The 25,357-nt window shown below is 39.2% G+C and overlaps 1 protein-coding gene across 1 annotated transcript in view; it reads right to left on the reverse strand.

Annotated features, from left to right (window-relative positions):
* Nucleotides 1–25,357, reverse strand: part of PPM1D (protein phosphatase, Mg2+/Mn2+ dependent 1D) — a 56,624-nt gene that overhangs the window by 6,906 nt on the left and 24,361 nt on the right. Inside the window, exons 3-4 of the mRNA XM_055337899.1 lie at nucleotides 21,283–21,407; nucleotides 7,233–7,423 (exon numbers count right to left, since the gene is read on the reverse strand). Of these exons, the coding sequence (XP_055193874.1) occupies nucleotides 7,233–7,423; nucleotides 21,283–21,407 (316 nt within the window). The remainder of the gene's footprint in view (nucleotides 1–7,232; nucleotides 7,424–21,282; nucleotides 21,408–25,357) is intronic.

The following is a 25,357-nucleotide window of genomic DNA, read 5'->3' on the forward strand; positions in this document are numbered from 1 at the left end:
TAATCTTAATTAGGAAAAGTTATACAGAAGTTAATATAAAATAGTAATTTTTTAGTAATCTAAAATAGTAATATCATGTATTACAGATAAACAATTCACAAATGAGATAATCAGGCTTGGCAAAAGGCCAAACCAAACCAAAACAACCTCATTGCAAAGGCCAATTTCCTCCTAAAATAAGAGCTTCAGCAAATCAAAGGCAATGACTCAACATAAAAATTGTCAAAGAATATGAACAAAACTCAGAGACAAGAAAATATAAACAACTGTTAAATATATACAGCTGACCACTGAACAATGTGGGGTATCAGAGACATCAACTCCCCCACACAACTAAAAATCCATGTATAATTTTTGACTCCCCTCAAACTTAACTACTAATAGCTGACTGTTGACCAGAAACCTTTGCAATAAAATTAAGTTGATTAGCACATATGTTTTTGTTATCTGTATTATTATATACTGTATTCTTACAATAAAGCTGGGGAAAAAAAGAAAATTATATGGAAGAGAAAATACATGTACAATGCTCTACTGTAAAAATCCCTGTTAAGTGGACCCACACAGTTCAAATTCATGTTGTTGGGGCAGCCCAGTTGGCTCAGTGGTTTAGCGCCACCTTCAGCCCAGGGCGTGATCCTGGAGACCCCAGATAGAGTCCCACATCAGGCTCTCTGTATGGTGCCTTGTCTGTCTGTCTGTCTCTCTCTCTCTCTCTGTCTCTCACGAATGAATGAATGAATGAATGAATGAATGAATGAATAAATAATCGATCTTTAAAAAAATTTCAAATTCATGTTGTTTAAACGTCAACTGTGTATAAAAAATGATGTCACTCATATGAGAAAAAAAGCAATACAATAAGGGCTGTGGTATGGAGATCAAATACACTCCAACAGGGCAGCCGGGGTGGCTCAGCAGTTTTAGTGCTGCCTTCAGTCCAGGGCCTGATCCTGGAGACCCAGGATCGAGTCCCACGTCGGGCTCCTTGCATGGGGCCTGCTTCTCCCTCTGCCTGTGTCTCTGCCTCTCTCTCTGTGTGTGTCTCATGAATAAATAAATAAAATCTTAAAAAAAAAAATTCCAACAAAGAAAGAGTTAAAAACAAATAAAGCCTTAAATGATCTCATGTTATGCAAATAAATGTAGCTTGGCATAAAACTCTGAGCATCATACAGAGGTTCAATCCGTGGATTCAATAATTCCTAACTTTTAAAGAATGAAAATGATGTGCTTCAGAAAATAGGGCTACATATCTTAAAAAGTATCTTTAGAAATAATTGAATGATGAAAATAAGTGGAAATCATGAACTTTTTGTAAGCAGAAAAAATTTGTGATTATTTTACATAATGTGATAATGTACTGTAAATACAAAAATATTAATATATTATAATATACTCTAATGCATACTATATAATATATAATGTATTAAGGGTGCCTGGGTCGCTCAGTCAGTTAAGCATCTGCCTTCAGTTCAGATAGTGATCCCTAGGGTCCTGGGATTGAGCCCCACATTGGATTCCCCACCAACCAGAGTCTGCTTCTCCCTCTCCCTCTGCCTGCCACTCCCCTTGCTTGTGCTTTCTGTGTCAAATTTCTTTAAATCTTTAAAAAAATTATATGTATATATAAATATATATATAATACATAATATATAGTAATATATATAATGTACTAAAAGCACTAAATTAAAAATATATAAAGTACTTTAGGTCATTGTCATCTCTATCACTGAAATTTATATATTCAAAATGGATAAAGAACTAGGGTTTTTTCATCCTTTCCTTGGAGAAATGAAATGGGGAATCAACTTTATTTGGAGTTGTTCCATCTTGGGCATATAACAGTATTCTGACACATTACTGATAGCAAACTGCAAATAACTCCTCTCAGCTGCTTTGTTAAAACCTTAATACAATAAACCATCCTTGCATTCCCAAGATAAGTACCACTATGTAAATGATTATTTTTTTCTACATTGCTTTTTCTTTCTTGTGAGACAAAATATGCACTTCACAATTGATGAAAGGCAGCAATGATCTCTAATTCATTAATCTATCACATTATCCAGCACCAGTTTTATCACTTTCCAAATGCTAGCTCACTGAGAACTGAGGACTCCCTTCATGTTCACTTTTTTTAGTGTGCCTGTTTCACTTCCCCAGAAAGCTCTATGAAAAAGAAATCTATACGATAGTGCTCCTTATCTACAATCTTGCTTACTCATGGTCAGTCGTGGTCTAGAAATAGACGATCCGGGATCCCTGGGTGGCGCAGCGGTTTAGCGCCTGCCTTTGGCCCGGGGCGTGATCCTGGAGACCCAGGATCGAATCCCACGTCGGGCTCCCGGTGCATGGAGCCTGCTTCTCCCTCTGCCTGTGTCTCTGCCTCTCTTTCTCTCTCTCTGTGTGTGTGACTATCATAAATAAATAAAAAATTAAAAAAAAAAAAAGAAATAGACGATCCTTCTCTGACATAGCATCAGGTCAGTGATAGCCTAATGCTATGTCAGAATGCCTATCAGGGCAGCCCTGGTGGCACAGCGGTTTAGCGCCGCCTGCAGCCCAGGGCGTGATCCTGGATAGAGTCCCACGTCAGGCTCTCTGCATGGGGCCTGTTTCTCCCTCTGCCTGTGTCTCTGCCTCTCTCTCTCTCTGTGTCTCTATGAATAAATATCTTAAAAAAAAAAAAAAAAAAGCCTTGAGTTTCTAAAAAAAAAAAAAAAGAATGCCTAAGTCATTCACTTCATGTCATCACATAGGCATTTTATCATCTCATAAGAAGGATGAGTACAGTATAGTTAGATATTTTAAGAAAGAGGCCACATTCACATTACTTATTACAGTAGTCATAATTCTCTATTATTGTTATTAATCTCTTACTGTATATAATTTATAAATTGAGTTTTATCATTTTATGTATGTATAGGAAAAAAGAGTATATATAGGGTTCAGTACTATTTGTGCTTTCAGGCATCCACCAGGATCTTGGAACGTATCTGCCATGGATTGGGGGAGGGGGGGATGGACTGCTGTATAAGCCATTTCCACTACCTTACTTGCATTTTTTACTCAGTTCACTGGTTTCTGCTGATTTGGATCCTTAATATCATGTCCTTTTCTTCCACCATACAGTCTCACTAGGTGATCTCATAAATTGTAGCAGCTTTACCTAACTCCTCTCTTACCAATCAAATTTATATTTCCAGGTTTCTCTCAATATTTCTGCCTACTGAAAATATCTATCTAGATTAACCACAGGCACCTCCAATTCAACATGCCTACATCTGAACTAATTACCTCCCCTCTTCCCCAGAGTAATGTATTTCTTCTAGATTAACAGCTATCACCAGTCAGAAGTCTGGGCATCATCATATCCTTCCTTAAAAATCCAAGTTCTGGAGATCCCTGGGTGGCGCGGTGGTTTAGCGCCTGCCTTTGGCCCAGGGCGTGATCCTGGAGGCCCAGGATCGAATCCCACATCGGGCTCCCGGTGCATGGAGCCTGCTTCTCCCTCTGCCTATGTCTCTGCCTCTCTCTCTCTCTCTCTCTCTGTGACTGTCATAAATAAATAAATAAAAAATTATAAAAAAAAAACAACCAAGTTCTATCAATTCTATCACTCTATTTCTTCTGTTATTGCATATATATGTATTTGTTGTTGTTGTTGCTGTTGTTTTACCACTGCTGCCTTAGATCAAGCTTGCAAAAATTCTCATTTGGAATTTAACAGTAGCCTCCAAAGAGGAAGCCTAATAAATCCATTAATAGAAATCAAATCACTTACATTGGTAATAAGAATCAACATGTGAAAAAAAGGTGGGTGACAAACCTTATAACCAAAACTCTACTCATCAAAATTCACCTTCTCTCAGGGATTCTTCAGTAATCTTTGCTGCCACCCATTCTCTGTCATGGACAACTTTGCATTGGTAATTCTGTTAAATGCCTAGGTTTTCCTACACCTACTAATAAATATAATCCTTATATTCAATACCAATTATCTTCTATTTTATATTCCATCTTGCAATTAAATGAGTAAACTTTTTAAAGATTTTATTTATTTATTCAGGAGACACACACAGAGAGGCAGAGACATAGGCAGAGGGAGAACCAGGCTCCATGCAAGGTGCCCGATGTGGGACTCGATCCCAGGACTCCGAGATCATGCCATGAGCCAAAGGCAGACACTCAACCAGTGAGCCACCCAGGCATCCCAACGAGTAAACTTTCTAAAATGCATCATGAAAATATAGCTTTTCAATAACTCTCTACTACCTGAATATAAAGACCTAACTTCCTAACAGCATTTAAAACCATTTTATCCCCTCTCCCTCAGTCACATCAAGCTATCTGTGAAACCTAAATATGTTAAATCTGTCTCTCTTCTTTGACTTTACACTTTTTATTCCTTTACCTGGAAAGCTTCTCTCTCCTCACTTATTTACCTGGTAAATTCAATCCCACCTTTAAGACTTGCACAAATATCACTCTTGTCCATGAAACTCTCTTATCCAATCTTTCCAGGTTTCCAATCTTTTCCTTCTCAGTTTTCATAACACTTGTTCTAAATATTGTTATTATATGGATACTTCCTTCAATAGTCATTCTGAAACCACTTTGGTGTTTTATGAATAGGTTCTCTCAATCTGGCTTATGACCTCATCATGCCACTGAAATGTTTCTCTTTCTCATCATTAAAGAATTCTAATAAAAGAATCTCTATTTTATTCACTCTTTCTCTTACATCTGATGCCATTAACCAAATGCAACATGTTAGCTCCAAGGTTGTAAAAATGAATCAAGGGACGCCTGGGTGGCTCAGCAGTTAAGCGTCTGCCTTTGGCTCAGGGTGTAATCCTGGGATTCAGAATTTGGGATCAAGTCCCACATTGGGTTCCCTGTGGCGAGCCTGCTTCTCCTTCTGCCTATGTCTCTGCATCTCTCTCTCTCTCTCTGTGTCTCTCATGAATAAATACATAAAATCTTAAAAAAAAAAAAGAATCAAGACACAACTCTTACCTTTATTTTTTTTTAAAGATTTATTTATTTATTCATTCAGAGAGAGGCAGAGACACAGGCAGAGGGAGAAGCAGGCTCCATGTAGGGAGCCCGATGCGGACTCGATCCTGGATCTCCAGGATCACACCCCGGGCTGCAGGCAGCGCTAAACCGCTGCGCCACCGGGGCTGCCCTCTTACCTTTATTTTTATTTTTATTTACAACTCTTACCTTTAAACAACTCACAATCAAGTAGAGGTCCTGATAGCTATAAACATATCCTATTTGTAACAACATGGTATATGCTGAGCAAGGAGCATAATCTACAGTTAACTCCCCTGCACAGTATCTAATGTTATTAGCTGGGTGAATGGCAGCAATACAAATTCTTTTAATTTTAACTCCTTTTCATGCCAAAATATGGCTTTACCATTCCTCCCATCTGAGAGAAAGATCATCTTTTCCAAGGATAGCCCATCCCCTTGATTCCAGTTACTCTTCATCCTTGAAGGTCACTAATAAAAGATCCTAACTATAAAACTCAATATATACTGTTCTCATCCATCTGCCTCTACTTCTTTGCAGAATTTGACATTGCTGCCTGCTACCCAAAAAACACTCTTTCCTTGCCTTTAACACCATCACACTCTTCCAATTCTCCTTACTTTGAAGAAGAAATCAGTTTGCAAACAAGCCAGGAAAGAAAGAAAAGGATTTTTCTTATTGATGGTTGTTTCTTGGTTTGCAATGGACTAATAAAAGGATAAGTGACATAATTACTATGCATCTTATTAGCAATTCCACTCCAAGGTATACACCTAAGAAAACTGAAAACCTGTCCACACAAAAACTTGTATGTGAATATTCTCAACAGTGTCATTCATAAGAGCCCCAAAGTGGAAACAACCTAAATATCCATCAACTGACAAACAGATGGATAAATTAAATGTTGTATATCCACTGATAGAAAATTATTCAGCCTTAAAAAGAAATATAGTACTTTTATTTACAAGCAACGTGGATGAAACTTGAAAATATTATGCTTAAGTGAAAGAAGTCAAATACAAAAGGCCACATGCTATATGATCTCACTTATATGAAATGTCCAAAAACAGGCAAATATATAGAGACAGATCAGTGTTTGCCAGTGGGTGGAGGTAGCAAGAGATAGTGAATGACTGCTAATGATTATGGGTTTTGGGAGCAGTGATAAAAATGTTCTGGAATGAGACAGCGGTGACAGTTGCACAACTTAGAGAATATACTAAGAACCACTGAGTTATAGATTTTAAAAAGGTAAATTTTATGGTATATGAATTATATCTCAATTTTTATTTATTTTTATTTTTTTTAAGATTTTTTTTAATTTATTCATTTATGAAAGATAGAGAAAGAGAGAGAGACAGAGACAGGCAGAGACACAGGCAGAGGGAGAAGCAGGCTCCATGCAGGGAGCCTGATGTGGGACTCGATCCCAGGTCTCCAGGATCATGCCCTGAGCCGAAGGCAGGCGCTAAACCACTGAGCCACCCTGGGATCCCCTCTCAATTTTTAACAAAAGGATTAATGAGGTTTCATAGGCCATTAAGTCAAGGGCTGTTCATAACAAAGTCAGTGGTTGTGTGTGTGTGTGTGTGTTTTTATTTATGATAGGCACACAGAGAGAGAGAGAGAGAGAGAGAGAGAGAGAGAGAGGCAGAGACACAGGCAGAGGGAGAAGCAGGCTCCATGCACCGGGAGCCCGATGTGGGATTCGATCCCGGGTCTCCAGGATCGCGCCCTGGGCCAAAGGCAGGCGCCAAACCGCTGCACCACCCAGGGATCCCCTGTGTTTTGTTATCTAGTTTCATTTATTTATATCCTGTCTCATTCCCCTGATGAGCTGCAAAGTCTGTTTTACGTAATTTTAGAGCCAGGCAAATGCAAATATCTATTGAAACTGAGCATCCTTAGTTCATATTCAAGACCTCTGACAAAAGTAGAACAGGGGACACCTGGGTGGCTCAGCTGTTAAGCGTCTGCTTTCAGCTCAGGGCGTGATCCTGGAGTTGCAGGATCAAGTCCCACATCGGGCTTCCTGTGTGGGGCCTGCTTCTACCTCTGCCTGTATCTCTGCCTCTCTCTCGGTCTCTCATGAATAAATAAACAAAATCTTTAAAAAAAAATAAAAAAACAAACAAAAGTAGAACAATGTGTAGACAATAATTTTAAATCATTGAGCCACTTCTCACCATCAAGTACTTTTTCTCCTCTTGGTCCTGGCACATTGAGATGGCATCTTGCGGTGGAATCATATTCCAAAGTCCATCACTCCCCAAAATAATATACTTGTGCTTCTGGGGGTCAAGAGTGTGGACACTCGTGTCTGGTTCAGGTGACACCACAAACTCACCACTGAAGAAATCATAACTCCACAAATCACCTGGGGGACAGAGATAAGAAGCAAGAAATGTTATTTCCGAACTAGTAATGTCTTGTCAACAGATTAAAAGGGGAAAAATCTACACGTTCATCTCAATAAATGCAGAAAATCAATTGATGACATTCAAAATCCATACATGATTTAAAAAAAAAAAAACCATCTCGGGGCACTTGGGTGGCACAGTCAGTTGAGCATCTGACTCTTGGTTTCAGCTCAGGATGTGATCTCTGGGTCATGGGATTTAGCCCTGCAATGGGCTCTCCACTCAGTGGGGAGACTGGTTCTCTCTCCCTCTCCATCTCCCTCTAACCCTCCCCCCACTCGTGTTCTCTCAAATAAATAAATCTTAAAAACAAAACAAAACAAAAAAAAACCAAACCATTTACTCTTCTGTGATACATAAGACAAAGTAAGTAGAACAATATAACTTTTCTTTTACTTCTAAGAACTGGGGAAGCAGTCAGAAAGAATACATTAATCTCTGTTTTGTTTGTTGTGAAATATTCTAGGTAAAGACCTAAATTAAAAGCAAAAGGTTTGGGACGCCTGGGTGGCTCAGCGGTTTGGTGCCTGCCTTTGGCCCAGGGAGTGATGTTGGAGACTTGGGATCGAGCCCCCCACATAGGGCTCTCTGCATGGAGCCTGCTTCTCTCTCTGCCTGTGTCTCTGCCTCTCTTTCATGAATAAATAAAATCTTTAAAAAAAAAAAAAAAAAGCAAAAGGTTTTCAGACAAAAGAGTAGTTTTTGCCCTCTTTCAGCAGGTTTGACTTTTTGCTAAACAAGAGAAAGCTTTGTCCTTTCTCTGCCTTACTTAAACCCTTATTAGCTCCCATCAAAAGTAGTATTGGCCAATTCAAACATGCTCAAAGTCTAAGGGAAGAATAATTCACATCAATTACCCTACTCTAAAATAGCACAATTTATTGCCAAACCAGCCCCATGAAAGGGGCAATTCAACCTTCAGAACAGCAGAAGAGAACACATATGGGGGACCTGGCTGGCTCAGTTAGTGGAGTATGTGACTCTTGATCTCCGCACATTGTAGGTTCAAGCCCCCATGCTGCGTGTAGAGATTACTTAAATATAAAATCTTGGGCAGCCCCGGTGGCGCAGTGGTTTAGTGCCGCCTGCAGCCTGATGTGTGATCCTGGAGACCGGGGATCAAGTCCTACATTGGGCTCCCTGCATGGAGCCTGCTTCTCCCTCTGCCCCTTCCTCTGAATAAATAAATAAATCTTTTAAAAAATTTTTTAAAGTCAAAAAAAAAAAAAAGAAAAAGAACACATGCAACCACTAAAAGCTAATTATAATCCAGGTTGGCTCACAAAGACACATTTACTACTTTTTTTTAAAAAAAAGATTTGAGGGATCCCTGGGTGGCGCAGCGGTTTAGCGCCTGCCTTTGGCCCAGGGCGCGATCCTGGAGACGTCCCACGTCGGGCTCCCGGTGCATGGAGCCTGCTTCTCCCCCTGCCTGTGTCTCTGCCTCTCTCTCTCTCTCTGTGACTATCATAAATTAAAAAAAAAAAAATAAAAAAAAAAAGATTTATTTGAGAGAGAGAGAGACACAGCATGAATGGGAGGGGCTAAGGGAGAGGGAGAGGGGGAATCTCGGGCAGACTCCAGCCTGAGAGAGGAACCAAACTCAGGGCTCAATCCCAGAACCCTGAGATCATTACCTGAGCTGAAAACAAGAGTCAGAGGCTTTAACCAACTGCGCCATCCAGACACCCCACATTTACTTCTTTATGCTAGCAAAACAAAGTTCTCTGGCTGGTGAAATTTTTAAAGTGGGCACAGGAACAGTTAAGATAAATATTAAGGTAGCAGTTACAGAGTTCGTAAGTGTTAAAGCTTTCAAAAGCAGTTTTTCCCCATATTTGGGATTAATATTGCCACTCCAAGTAAGAACATAAATTTCTATAAAGCAAAATCCCTAATATGGCTAAATTTAAAATCTAGATTTAAAAAAGAAATTCTAATTTCCAATCTAATGCAGATTACATAACCTTGAAAAAGGGTCACAATTTCTCATGTATAAACTAATATTAGTATCTTTTTTTAAAAAGATTTTATTTATTTATTCATGAGAGACACTGAGAGAGAGAGAGAGAGACAGAGACAGAGACATAGGCAGAAAGAGAAGCAGGCTCCATGCAGGGAGCCTGATGTGGGACTCAATCCCAAGACTCTAGGACCACGCCTTGCGCCGAGGCCAGGCACTAAACAGCTGAGCCATCCAGGGATCCCTAATATTAGTATCTTTATTTATTTATTTTTAAAGATTTTATTTATTTATACATGAGAGACAGAAAGAGAGAGACACACACACACACACAAAGCAGAGGGAAAAGCAGGCTCCATGCAGGGAGCCTGATGTGGGACTCGATCCTGGGACTCTAGGATCGTGCCCTGGGCTGAAGGCAGGCGCTAAACTGCTGAGCCACCCAGGGATCCCCTATCTTTATAAATTTAAAAATATTTTTAGGAGTACCTGGCTGGCTCAGTCAGTGGAGCATGGGACTCATGATCTTGGGGTTGTAAGTCTGAGTCCAATGTTAGGTGTAGAGACTACTTAAAAATAAAATCTCTGAGGTGCCTGGGTGGCTCAGTAGGTTAAGCATCCAGCTCTTGGGTTCTGCTCATGGGTTTTGATCTCATGGGTCATGAGACTGAGCCCTGTGATAGGCTCCATGCTCAGAGAAGAGTCTGCTTGAGATTCATTCCCTCCACCCCTCCCCTATACTCACTTTCTCTCAAATAAATTTAAAAAATAAATAAATAAAATCTTTAATAAAAAAAAATAAAAAAAATCTTTAATAAATTTGTTCATTTGGATAAGAATAACAAAGTATCAGTTTGTCCCATCAGTGGCAATGCTAATAGGCTGGACCATTTGGTTAAAGTGCTATCTACCAGCACTGTAAGGTGCCCTTTTCATTTTCTAATTGCTAAGTAATCTATAGGGTGACAGCTTTGAGTCTGTGTGAAATATCCTGTTGTCCACCAAAACATGCCATATTTTAGCATCCATTAACGATTCTTGCACCAACCAATTGGTACTATGATGGTTGTAAACTGGTGACAGAATTAGAACACTCTTAACTACATTTATTAGCTGTCTTTTCTAAAGAAGTTTCCATTCTCCTCTACTTCTTTATAATCTTTTTAGTATCATTATAAACATTGATTCTTTTTTCTTCAATATGTTATAAATTATTCCTGTTATTATTTGGTTTTGTTTTTTTGCGAGAGAGAGAGAGAGAGAGAGAGAGAGAGAGAGAGAGAGAATACACGTGTGAGGCGGGGGCAGGGAGCAAAAGAAGGAAAGAGAGAATCTTAAGCAGGTTCCACAGTGTAGAGAGGGGTGTAGGACTTGATTTTGCAATCCTGATCATGACCTGAGCTGAAATTAAGAGTTGGACACTTAACTGACTGAGCTACCCAGGTGAGTGCCCCCTGTTATGGTTTTGATGCTCAAGTTGCTTTAAATTTGCCAGTAAAAGTCCCTGAAATATGAATTTTTAACAAACTCACTAGATGAGTTGTTCACAGCCAGATTTAAGAATATATGATATAGACACAGTTCCCTTATTTAATCAGATCAGAGAATCTATGTGACTTTACCTGAGATCAAATGAGCAAGGATCAGAAGTGGGCTTTGAACTGTTTCTACAGTAGGCCAATGTACAAACAGTAGGCCAATGATAAACAAAAATAGGATCACAGGATATCATTCCTGTACATACTGAAGGGAGAGCTCCCAGACATTGTGGCAAATATTGTTAGTTTCCTCCTTGATGGTCATGTCCTTTTTATCCTCAGTGGGGGCACTGGAGGGACACCACAAGAGAAAAAGGCCTTTCTTCTGATTTCAGTACATTCTCTGCTTGCCTCTGTGGCTCATGGCAGTCCACAGTACACAGGATACTCAGTGGTCTTTACCCCTCGTGAATTTCAACACTTCCCCCCTCCGCCCCACTCTGTGGATGGCTTCCCATGGAGCACTTCCATCAAACACCCTCACCTAGGGGATCCCTGGGTGGCTCAGCTGTTTGGCACCTGCCTTTGGCCCAGGGCGTGATGCTAGAGTCCCGGGATCGAGTCCCACATTGGGATCCTTGCATGGAGCCTGCTTCTCCCTCTGCCTGTGTCCCTGCCCATCTCTGTCTCTCTGTCTCTCATGAATAAATGAATAAAATCTTAAAAAAAAAAAAAAACCTCACCTAAACCATTCTTAAAACTACAAGCGGGGGACCCCTGAGTGGTTCAGCGGTTTAGCGCCTGCCTTTGGTGCAGAGCGTGAACTTGGAGTCCCAGGATCAAGTCCCACGTCAGGCTCCCTGTGTGGAGCCTGCTTCTCCCTCTGCCTGTGTCTCTGCCTCTCTCTCTCTCTCATGAATAAATAAATCTTTAAAAAAAAAAACTACAACCAAAATCATCCCTTTGAAACACAAATTTAAGATAGATGGTGGTGATTGTTGCACAACATCATAAATGTACTTAATACCACCACTAACTGTATGCTTAAAATGGTTAAGACAGCAAAATTATATACCTACTTGCCATAATTGAAAACATACATACACACAAATCCACTCCTACTCTGCAGTAGTTTGGTCGTTTTTTTTTTTTTAAGATGTTATTTATTTATTCATGAGAATACACAGAGAGGAGAGAGAGAGACAGAGATGCAGGCAGAGGGAGAAGCAGGCCCCATGCAGGGAGCCCGACATGGGACTCGATCCCAGGTCTCCAGGATCAGGCCCTGGGCTGAAGGCGGCGCTAAACTGCTGAGCCGCCTGGGCTGCCCAGTTTGAAATTACTCTTAAGACAAAACTCTTAACCACAACCTAAAAAAAATGCAGCCCGGGTGGCTCAGCGGTTCTAATTTTATCTTTTTTTTTTTTTTTTTTTTTTTTTTTTTTTAAGATTTTATTTATTGGGACGCATGGGTGGCTCAGTGGTTGAGCATCTGCCTTCGGCTCAGGGCAAGATCCCCAAGTCCCGGGACCTAGTCTCACATTAAAACCTTAAAAAAAAAAAAAAAGACTTTATTTATTCATGAAAGACACACAGAGAGAGCCACAGAGTCATAGGCAGAGGTAGAAGCAGGCTCTCCACAGGAAGCCTGATGCAGGACTTGGTCCCAGGACCTCAGGATCACAACCTGAGCCAAAGGCAGATCCTGAAACACTGAGCCACCCAGGTGCCCCTTATCTATGCTTCTTATTCCTCTATCACTGTTCCAGCTACACAGGCCTTCAATTATTATATTCACCATCCTTCCGCATATCACAGAGCTGCTTGCAAATGCAGCTCCTAGGCCTAGAACACACATTCATCCTGTCTTGACAACTAGTAATTCTTCAAACTTTAGCTCAATATCAAATATCTCGTTTCTCCAGCTAGGTATAATACCCTTATTTTAAGTTCCCATTAGCACATTAGTATTTAGAGATGTAATTTTTCAGCTCTTTTTATGATCTGCTGAATACCTCTCCCCTTCTCTAAACTGTAAGCTTCCATGAAGACAAAGACCACATGCTTAGCACATACTGCACTCAAGAATAAATGATTTACAAGATTCATCTGCAATTCCATCAGGCAGCCACTAGAAGGCACCTTTGCTACATCTGTACTCCAGTAGTAATTCTAATCTTCAGGACTGCCTAAAAATGGTGCCAAGTTCTGCTAAGCAAACTTCTCCTTCCCAAAAAGCTAGAAGAAAAATGGCTATACATCATAAGAACGGTACTAAATAAATATTTTTTTTATTAAAGATTTTTATTGGCACACCTGGGTGGCTCAGAGGTTGAGTGTCGTCTCCCTTTGGCTCAGGGTGTGATCCTGTGGTTCTGGGATCGAGTCCCACATCGGGCTCCTTCCAATGGAGCCTGCTTCTCCCTCTGCCTGTATCTCTGTCTCTTTCTGTGTCTCTCATGAATAAATGAAAATCTTTTTTTAAATAAATTTTATTTATTCATGAGAGACACACACACAGAGAGAAGCAGAGACACGGCAGAGGGAGAAGCAGGCTCCATGTAGGGAACCTGATGTGGGACTTGATCCCAGGACTCCAGGATTACACCCTGAGCTGAAGGCAGACATTCAACTGCTGAGCCACCCAGGTATCCCAGAATGGTGCTAAATATTATAATTTAATTTACTGAGCCAAAAACTATTACCATAAAACAAGTTAAAAAAACTAAAACCAGTTAATAAATTTTTTTCCAAATGCCAAAATAAAGACTTGAAACATAATGTGACAAAGCATGTTTTTAGCTTAAGTGTTCAAATCTAAAAGCTATTAATATTTCTGAGGAAAAAATATGTGATAGAGAAGTAAAATCAAAAGAAAAGCCAAAAGCAATTGTTTTCATTACTACAACAATTTTATCTCTCCCACATAGGTCTTTTTATATCAAAAATCAAAAGATTCAATTCCTTTTCATTCATTCATTTTCTCTCCTACGTGCAGTTTTTACTGTTCTAATGGATCTTTCCCATCAACTATTATTTCTTCCCTTTTTAAAATAACAGCAGCAAACTCTCTCTTGACCTTTTACTTTTCACTCTAACTAAAGTCCCATTTCTCTCCTTCCCTTTATAATAAAACTCCTAGGAAGAGTGTCTAAACTTGCTATATCAAATTGTCCTCCTCTTGCTCTATCTTGAACCAACCCCAATTATGACTGTGGTCCCACTATCCCACCAGTTATTTTGTCAAGATCATCAATGACCTCCATGTTGCTAAATCCAATGGTCACATCTCGTCTTCCCCTTACCAAATGTTTCTTTCTTTTTTTTTTTTTCAAATGTTTCAACAGTATTTTGAATACTCCTACCTAAGCTTCTGCTTCCAAGTTGCTATCTCCAAACTAAACCTCACCTACTGTCAATTTTCATAACCAGAAATCAATGGAACATCACCACTTTTATATCTGATTAGCACCTTGAAGGTAACTTGCTAAAAACTGACCTCCTGACCTCCTTTTATAACTGATGTTCCAGTGTTTGCTATATAGTTAACAGAAAACTTCCATGCTGCTCAGTTAAAAAAAAAAAAATCATTATTGTTGTTCCTTCACCCTTAAATTCTCTTGCCCCAAACACCCATAGGTTTCAATGCCCTTCATTTTATTCAAATGTCATCTTTTTTTTTTTATTATTTATTTATGATAGTCACAGAGAGAGAGAGAGGCAGAGACACAGGCAGAGGGAGAAGCAGGCTCCATGCACCGGGAGCCTGATGTGGGATTCGATCCCGGGTCTCCAGGATCGCGCCCTGGGCCAAAGGCAAGCGCCAAACCGCTGCGCCACCCAGGGATCCCCAAATGTCATCTTTTACATCCCCTCTGACCATCCATTTAAAAATTACACTCCGTGACATTCCTTGCTTTATTTTTCATGATAGTACTTTTCATTACATCACAAAATACAGTCTACTTTTTTTTTTTTAATCTTCTGTGTGTCTCTCCTAGAAGGTTAAGTTCCATGAGTCCAGGAATTTTTTACTGTTTTGTTCAATGTGGAATCCCCAGAACCTAGAACAGTACCTGGAACATAGCAGACATTAATAGATAATTTGGTAAATGAATCAACAATCATGAAGAAGTGGGAACTCTGTGTGGTTTTAAAATATGAACACAAAATTATACTCTTTAAGAGGTGGAGCTTAATTCCCCTCAGCAGAAGAAAGATGGGTTAGACTTTGTGACTCAGTGCTAACAAACTAAATATAGAGGAAGTGATAGTGTGTTGCTTGTGACACTAAATCATAAAAAATACACTGTAGCTAGTGCACCTTGTTCTCTTATTAGATCACCTGCCCTGGGGAAACCAGCTGCCATGCCATAAAGACATGGCAGCAGCCCTACATAGAAGCCCACAAGACAAGGAACTGAGGCCTATTGCCAACAGCCAAGTGCACAAGGCATCCTAGAAGTAAATACCCCAACCCCATTCTAGCTTTCAGATCATAGCCATAAAGGATATCCTGATTACAACCACCTGAGAGACCCTCAGCCAGAATCACTTAGCTAATCCACTTCCAGGATCTGAGCCACTGAAACCATATGAAATAATAAATGTTTTAAACTGCTAAGTTTAGGAATATTCTATTAGACAGCAATAGATAACACAGTAGGATTTTAAGAACTTGACATAATCACTTTGGGGAGAAATTAGTAAGATCTAACAATATTAAAAATGTACTTATCTATGAACTGAGATTTCCAACTGGTATGCCTTGGGTGGGCTGGGTATGACCTTGGGTCAGCAGGATGGGACCTGGGGGAGCTTTTAGGCCAATTACCTCCAGCCTCAAGTAGCCTCCTTTGTTTTGACTATGAGAGAAAGCTAATCCAAAGATCAACAGTTTAGGTGGCTCGGTCAATTAAGTGTCTACCTTCAGCTCAGGTCATGATCCTGGGGTCCTTGGATCTAGCCCCACATGGGGCTCCCTGCTCAGCAAGGAGCTTGCTTCTCCCTCTCCCTCTGCTGCTCTCCCTGCTTGTCCTTGCTCTCAAATAAATAAATAAATCTTTAAAAAATAAATCAACACTTTATTTTATACTAAAGAAAGGCAAATTGCCACATGCAGCACCTCATTTGGATGTGTCTGGAGTCTTGGAATTTTGACTACCCTAGGTTCTCCTACAAATGGACCTTGAAACTTTGTTTGGAGGTTCTAGCAGGGGAATGCAGCTACTCATATAACCCTGACAGAAGAAGGGTCCTCCTCTATTGGGAAAGCTCCTCCTCTTCAACAGAGCACACCAGGAAGGATGCATGTGGAGCAGTGAGGGAGGAAAGGGACACCAGCCTAGCCAGCCAGATTAGCTGAATCAACCCTGGCAATCAGTAGGGGATGACAGGAGTCATAGCCAGATTGCCCTACATCCTAAAGATCAACAATTTAAAAAATATTACCAATGGCCTCTCAAAACTATAAGAGATTTTCAAAGTCTTATATTCTCTAGCTTCCTAGCCACTGCAGAAATGCAAGCTAACTGCAATGAGTAGCTATTTAGCTACATAAACACATCTAGTGAAGGAAAGGCTCATTACAACTCACAAAATAATGTTATATCAACTGTAATAATTTTGTTTTACTGAGCTAAAATATTTAATAACTCTCCACAGCTATTTTTTTAAATCAGGCTAATTCCTCTTTTAGATGACAGAAGTTCACAACTTTTAAGTCACCTGGAAGTGTCGTTAGTGTTTCTATTCCAGGCTACACCTTGCCAAATTATCCTGTGTAAGTTTAGAAGGGTGGCAGCATCCTATAAAAGAGCCTATGCTTTTTTAGCCCTAGTACTATAAGAAGTAATAGTACTACTATGTAGGTATGATATTTAATATAGAATATAATGCTAAGGTTATATTTTGAAGAATTTGTGCAAGATAGTGTTAATCAGGAATAACTGTTGAAATAAAAACAATGAAGTTGGTGATTATTTTGACTACGGAAAAAAAAAAAAAAAACAGTGATTGTGTGTGCTGATGCAAAAAAGAGAGAGAACTTATACTTTTAAACTGAACAGGGCAGCCTGGGTGGCTCAGCGGTTTAGCGCCTGCCTTTGGCCCAGGGCGCGATCCTGGAGACCCGGGATCGAATCCCACATCAGGCTCCCGGTGCATGGAGCCTGCTTCTCCCTCTGCCTGTGTCTCTGCCTCTCTCTCTCTCATTCTATGTGACTATCATAAATAAATAAAAATTAAAAAAAATTAAAAAAAAAATAAATAAATAAATTAAAAAAGAAAACTGAACAAAGCTATACCCAAAATGCCAGCTATATGGACTTGGTCAATTGACCAAACACACAAAGGTAGTTTCTTAACTGATGAAAAGGGAAGAACTCCTACCTTCTGACATTTTATAAAGTCTAAAATGAAATAAGATAGTACCCAGCACAAAGCACAAGACACCAAACACTATTCGGTAGTTTTGTTCCTGTAACAATATGATCTTAGAATCATCTCCAACTTGGTCACTCTCCTTTTGATATACTTTTTAACTTTAGAGTATAGTAGCATAACCATTCCCTTATTCTGAATATTCTATTGTACTATTGCATTATTTTGAATGACTAAGTTACACTTACACTGCTGGGTCATCTTATTTTCATGAGTATCAACAACAACAACAAATCTCTAATTCTTTTTCAAATGAAATGCTACTATGAAAGCAGATGTCTCCCAAATAATGTTCTGAACTTAAGCCTGATACTTTATATTTATTCCTATTAAGTTTCATATTATTACTGCCAGCCTATTTTTAAAAACATTTTATTTGGAGGTCATTTCAAATATACAAAGTTACAAAAATAAAAATAGGACAAAGAACACCAATATACTCTTTCACTCTACTCAGATTCATTTATTGTTGACATTTTATCCCACTTGCTTTGTGGTTTGTGTGTGTGTGTGTGTGTGTGTGTGTGTGTAAACATTGTGTGAGTCTGTAAAAAAAATTTTTTTTTTAGATTTTGTAAATTTACTTAAAGGATAGAGAAAACGGGGGGAGGGACAAAGGGAGAAGAAGAAAGAGAATCTCAAGCAGATTTCACCCTGAGTGTGGAGCCCAATGGGAGCGCTCAATCCCAAGACCCTGAGGATCATGATCCGAGCCAAAATCAAGAGCCAGACAGACTAGGCCATCCTGCCACTGCTGTGAAAAATTCTTTAACCATAGCCCTTTACCCCTAAATACTTCAATTTATATTTTCTAAAAATAAGGATATTCTATTAACAGATGGTTTAATAGTGTCTTTTTGTTTTGTTTTGTTTTTAGATTTTGTTTCTTTTTTCATGAGAGACACAGAGAGAAGGCAGAGACATAGGCAGAGGGAGAAGCAGGCTCCTTGCAGGGAGCCTGATATGGGACTCAATCCCAGAACTCTGGGATCACACCCTGGGCCAAAGGGAGACGCTCAACCACTGAGCCTCCCACGCGTCCCTTAATAGTGTTCTTTTATAGGCTTCTAGCCTAGGATCAGGAATAGCACTTACTTGTAACATTTCCTCAGGTTATACATTCTTGGCCAGAGCACAACATAGGGAATGTTGTATCAGTTTCAGCAAATCACACATATGGAAGCATACAATGTCCAATTATTCCACATTAGTGATGGTAATTTCAATCATTTAGTCAAGATGCTGCCTGATTTCTCTAATTACTATTTTTTTTCTTTGAGATCAAGAGTTACATGTTCTTCCAACTGAGCCAGCCAGGTGAGCCCCTAATTACTAGTTTTTCTCTCTTGCAACTAACAGTCTGTGGGGAGGTATTTTTAAATAATGCTGATATACCACTGTCTAACTACTTCTGAATATCTGTATAATATAAAACATCAGGACTATATACTCTATTTCTTCTCCAGGTAGTTAACAAATGCTAAATCAAGCTAAAGAAGGAAACATAAATGGGGTGCCTGGGTGGCTCAGTCTGTTAAGCGTCTGACTCTTGGTTTTATCTAAGGGTTGTGACATCAAGCCCCACATGGGGCACCGTGCTCAGGGCACAGTCTGTTTGGGATTCTTTCCCTATCCCTTATCCTCTGCCCCTCTTCCTGCTTGTGCTCTAAAATAAATAAATAAAATCTTAAAAAAAAACAAACAAACCAGAATTACATTAATTTAGATCTCTCTCCAAATACACTAATCAATACCTTCTGTACTGACTATATATTGTGAGAAACTCATTGAAAGCTACTGTTACTTAGTTTCTGTCTCCCCACCCTCATACTCTCCCAAGAAAAACCAAAGTATATATGAGAGAAATTTGGCCTAGTAGCAGTTCATAAGAAAAAGATCTAAAGACTGGAGCTATTTTAATAAACCAAAAAATGGGATATGATTACTAAAAGCTAATGAAATGATTCCAGGACTGCATCAGCAGAAGTGTAATGCTCAGGTAGCAGGACTAAGTATTTCCATTATACTTCAAACTGGTCAGACCATATCTTGCAGAGTTTCCTCAATTCTGGAACATTTATTAAAGGAAACATCTAGAGGAATATGAGTGGACAAGAAGGCAAGTGCTAAACCGCTGAGCCACCCAGGGATCCCCTCTTCCTTCAGGTCTTAACTCAAACATTACCTTTTTAAAGAATGTTCCTTGATCATCCTCTTTAATGTAGCCTTCCCCTGCTAGCAATTACAGGTACATCATCTTGTTTAATTCCTTTATGACACATTTTAGAAGAATTTTCTCATTTGTTCATTATCTATTTCCTCCACTAGATTACAAGTTCCATGAATAATGGGTATATCTGCATTTGATCACCAAAGATGATTAGGAAACAGTAACATGGTAGGCAGAATAATCTTTTGAAAATGCAAATCAGATGGTGTTAATCTTTACCTTAATATCTTCCAATGTTTCCCAGTATACTTATCACTAGAGTACAAATATCTGCCATGATGTGACCCATGTCTGCCTCATTAACTCCAACCTTTTGATAATTCCTAAAACATGCCCAGCTTGTTCCCAATTCAGGATCCATGCCTGTAATATTCTTTAACAGCCTGGGTGGCTCAGCAGTTTAGCGCCACCTTCAGCCCAGGGCGTGATCCTGGAGACCCAGAATCGAGTCCTACGTCAGGTTCCCTGCATGGAGCCTGCTTCTCCCTCTGCCTGTGTCTCTGCCTCTCTCTCTCTCTGTCTCATGAATAAATAAAATCTTAAAAAAAAAAAAAAAGAATAGCTCCCTTTCAGTCATCAAATCTCAGCTAAAATAACACTTACTAAAAAGGAGCATTTCCATTACACTATATAAAATAGTTTTTCCCTTCTAAGTTACTCTTTATCACAGAACTTCATTTCTTTCCTTCATGGTATTTCCTAATTCATAATTACTTCACCTACAAGCTTACTTCTTTATTGCCTGTCTCCACAACTACATAGTGTTGCTCCAAGAAAGCAGACAGGAAAAACACACACACACACACACACACACACACACACACACACACACACCCATGTATATAAAAAAAGAAAAAATATATATAATCAGTATCATCTCTCCAAAGCCTAACTCCGTGCCTGGCACTAGTCAGTACTCAAGTGTCTGTTAGAAGAAAGAAGGAAAAAACTTTTTTTCTCTTATAAAAAAGAGAGAAGATTTTATAAGAGAAAATTTCTGTAAAAGGTAATTTAACCAGCACATCCAGATAAGATATTTCTATAGCTATAATCCTCTAGCCTTCCATCCAAAACCAAGTAAACTAGGAAATAAGTATTTTTATTTTGTCATGAACAATTTATTTTGCTAGCCAAAGAAAAAAAGAGCTTTGAAGGCTCTTAAGAGAAATATGAAAGGCTGACATAGTGAAGCACATTTAAAAATAATTTTAAGGGTAACACCAAGCCTAGACTTATATATATTCCCCTAAGTACAGGTGGGAATCAGCAAAATGTTGAACATGACTCATGATTAAAGAGCAATTGGCACTGAAATCCGTATTTTCACCTTCCCCTCAATTAAGTTTTAAAGCATTTACTATGGGGCACCTGGTGGCTCAGTCAGTTAAGCATCTGCCTTCGGCTCAGGTCATGATCCCAGGGTCCTGGGATCAAGCCCCACATTAGGCTCCCTACTTAAGGCAGAGTCAGGTTCACCCACTCCCTTTGCTTCTCCCCACCCCACTCTTGTGCTCGCTCCCTCTCTCTCCACCCCCCTCAAATAAAATCTTTTAAAAAATAAATAAAGCATTCACTATAATAACAGCATAAGTCTACCCCCATTATCTGTCAAATGGGGATTTACTTTTTAGTCTCTTCTTTTATGTTACCACCATAAGTTGTAGAAAATCCAGTATGATTTCACCAAATATAAATCCTACTTACCAAGTGCTCTTGCTACTGCCAGAAAAGGAATCTGGTCAATAACTGTGCTCCTTCTAACAGGTCCATTGTGAGAAAGCCGAGGTCGTTTCCAAACTACACGATTCACCCCAGACTTGTTCATCACACTGAAAAAAGTGCACAAAAATACCTTAAGTGAATTAAATACAAGTAAGGTAGCTAACTCAATGTGTTAACCAATAACTAATACAATCAGATTATATGATCACAAAATAACGACTTATCTGATTCAGACACTAAGATACATAAGCCAAAATTCCTGTTCAGAGAGGAAAGCCAAAACAGGGTAGATTAATGTGAGGAGAATCTGGAGATTACTGAGGTAGGTTAGACAGAACAGAGTAGAAGTAATGAGAAGAAAAATGAGTGGACATGATGTCAGGAAAAAAAAAAAAACAAGATACTAAGGAAAAAAAAACAAAAAACAAGGAAACTAAGGGGAGGAAGAAGAGGTTATAAATAAATAGAAAAAAATGAAAAGGGGGGCAGCCGGGGTGGCTCAAAGGTTTAGCATCACCTTCAGCCCAGGGCCTAATCCTGGAGACTTGGGATCAAGTCCCATGTCAAGCTCCCTGCATGGAGCCTGCTTCTCCCTCTGCCTGTGTCTCTGTCTCTCTGTGTCTCTCATGAATAAGTAAATAAAATCTTAAAAAAAAAAAAAAAATTTAAAAAGGAGAAAAAAAATTGAAAAGGAGAGGTTATATAGTTTTTGATGGATTTGAGGGTGCTGAATACAGTATAACTTCAGTTTTAATATTTTTAATTTGAGGATATACCTCAATAGAAATATCAATATATTTAGACATTTCTGTATTTAGAAGTATGAAAGTAGACTTTGGAAACAAATTAGCTTGAGAGATATAGATATGAGAGTTAGAGAATAAGAAAACTCTTAGGAATTTGGCAGAGGATCAACAGAAATCTGTAATTAGTACACAAAGAAGTTAATACATGCTAGGGTGCCTAAAACAGGAAAATGCTCAAATCTTTAAGCAAAACAAGTAATAAAACACAAAAGAGATGGTCTCTCAGAAGGTACCTGGCATGACTGAAATGATAAACTGGCTCTTAATTTAATCATAATCTGCCTGGGGGTGCCTAGGTGGCTCAGTTGGTTAAGTGTCTACCTTTGGCTCAGGTCATCATCTCAGGGTCCTGGGACAGAGCCTCAAGTTGGGCTCCCTGCTCAGCAAGGAGTCTGCTTCTCCCTCTTCCTCTAACACTCCCCCACCATTCACGTTCTCTCTCAAATAAATAAAATCTTGCAAAAAATCATAATTTGCCTGAATTAAAAAAAAAAAAAATCAAGAGAAGAAAAATGCTCCTCTGAACGACTAGAAAAGTTAGCATGAAGAGTAGCAAAGAGAATTTTCAATAAACAATACTAGCCTAACTGATATTAAGTCCATCTGACAAGGGCAGCCCCGGTGGTGCAGTGGTTTAGCGCCGCCTGCAGCCCACGGCGTGATCCTGGAGACCCGGGATCGAGTCCCACATCGGTGCCTGCTTCTCCCTCTGCCTGTGTCTCTGCAAGTCCATCTGACAAGATACATGCATAAGACAGAGGTTTATTCCCAAGGCTCTCAAAGATATATGACACTAAAATAATCTAAGTCTTCTCACTTAGAGCTCCTATGCATCCAGAAATGTTTTGATTATAATCTGAAATTTCATTCATCTACAGGAGGCCAGCTGACAATAATATGTAGTTTCCTTGTTGGTTATTTTTCTCATGATTAATGAGTACTAAGACATCCTGATGCAGACATGACTGAGTCCTTTATGAGTTTATTATGTTGACCTTCAGTAGCATGACTCTATCCTCCTAAACCTGATGAACACTGAAATGAAACTGACTTCATGTGTAAAGACTTCATATGTAAAGACGTGTAAAGCTGAAGACAGGACAAATAGTGACCACCCTCAAAAGAAAGTCACTATAAAATTCCATACATCTCAGCAGCTGCCAGCCAGTTAACCCCCAACTATGGCTTTTCTATCTCTAATTTCAAAGGAATGAACATACTAGAGAAAAAAGAGACAACAAATGGAATAAAAATCCTAAGAGAAGCAAAATAAAGGCCTTATAAATGAGAAAAGGCCACTCTTCTGCTGAGCCAAGAAAAACATGAATGTGGTGGAACAGCCTCGAACTTCTTTCTGAAGTGGAAAACAAACTTATCTGATAAGGGCAGGCCAGGAGATCTGAGTAGCTCTGTCTCATGAAATTCTGCAATGATGGAAATGTTCACTCTGTCCTAGTGGCTAGTGAGCACTGTAACTATGGCCAGTGGGAATGAAGAACTGAATTTTTCGTTTTAATTGTAATTAAATTATATTGCAGTTTAAACCATATGTGGCTAATGGCAATTATATTAGATAGCAGAGAGGAGGAATGAATCAAGTACAGAATGACCACCAAACTTTGTCAATGATAACACAGAAGAGAAATTCCAGAGTTGGTTATTTACTATCCCTTTTGAGAACTCATTTAGTTTAATTCACAGTCCTCAAAGCAACACTGTTAGGTCACAGTAAGTTAGAATACTAAAAGTGGTCATTTTGTTATTTTATGCTTTCTTCAATGCTGATCCTCAAAAAACAAACAAGAGAGTAAAGATTAAATCTACCATTCACAAGAGATGTGTCATTCTGCCTTCATACCACCTTAAATCCTATTGTTTCCTAAACCTGCTCCCTAAAATGTAAGGCTTAATACTTAAATACAGTAGCTACTCAAATTGTTTCCATTATAACTCTAGATAGGAGCTCTCTTGATACTTAATAATCAAAGATATTATTGCCTCTGTGCTTCAGAAGAACAAAAAACAAAATAATGGTACTGGTTAAAACAAAGTTTTAAATCCAGTATCAAAAACCCAAAGCAATGTTATAAAAGATACTGCTTTTTATTGCACTCCCTGCTGTTGTCCCGTATGATTAAAAGGCATATACAAAGGAACAGCCTGATATGCAGAGAGCTGACTGAGCAGCAACAGAAGGCTGGAAAAACAGAGCACTGGCCAGTTGCCTAGGGTGAGACAGAGGGAAAGGAGGAAATAACTTATAATAAAACAGCTCAATTTGTGCAAAAAGACACCTGCTCCCAAATGGCAAAGAGCATCTGTCCAACTATCCAGATGGTATTTTAAGTGATAAGACAAAAACATGAACTCTAAAAAATGTTATTAAAAAATCAAATAATATATAATTTATTCACATGGAAAAATAAAGAAAGAATAGTCAAAGAATATTTTTTAAAAATTAATGAAAAGGGACCAGGATTACCAATATTAAAAATTATAGGGACTCCTGGGTGGCTTAGCAGTTGGGCGTCTGCCTTTGGCTCAGGGTGTGATCCCGGGGTACCGGGATTGAATCCCACATCAGGCTTCCTGAATGGAGCCTGCTTCTCCCTTTGCCTATGTCTCTCCCTCTCTCTCTCTCTTTGTCTCTCACAAAATAAATAAATAAAAGCTTAAAAAAATTATAATAAAGCCACAATGTTTTTTAAAGTACTCTACTGGGGGCAGCCCCGGTGGCACAGCGGTTTAGCGCCACCTGCAGCCCAGGGCATGATCCTGGAGACCCTAGGATAGAGTCGCACATCAGGCTCTCTGCATGGTGCCTGCTTCTCCCTCTGCCTGTGTCTCTGCCTCTCTCTCTCTGTGTCTCTATGAATAAATAAATAAAATCTTTATTTTTTTTTAAAGATTTTTTTAAATTTTTATTTATTTATGATAGTCAGAGAGAGAGAGAGGCAGAGACACAGGCAGAGGGAGAAGCAGGCTCATGCACCGGGAGCCCGACGTGGGATCCGATCCCGGGTCTCCAGGATCGCGCCCTGGGCCAAAGGCAGGCGCCAAACCACTGCGCCACCCAGGGATCCCTAAATAAAATCTTTAAAAAAAAAAAAACCTCCTTAAAAAAATAATAAAGTACTCTACTGGTACATGAACATACAGTATAAAAAATAGCTCAGAAAAAGACCCAAATATATACAAGAATTCAGTTTATAATTGCAAAGCCCACTTTGCATGTGTATGAGCAATGGTCT

The sequence above is a fragment of the Nyctereutes procyonoides genome, unplaced genomic scaffold (assembly GCF_905146905.1).
Source record: "Nyctereutes procyonoides isolate TBG_1078 unplaced genomic scaffold, NYPRO_anot_genome, whole genome shotgun sequence".
Taxonomy (NCBI): Eukaryota; Metazoa; Chordata; class Mammalia; order Carnivora; family Canidae; genus Nyctereutes; species Nyctereutes procyonoides.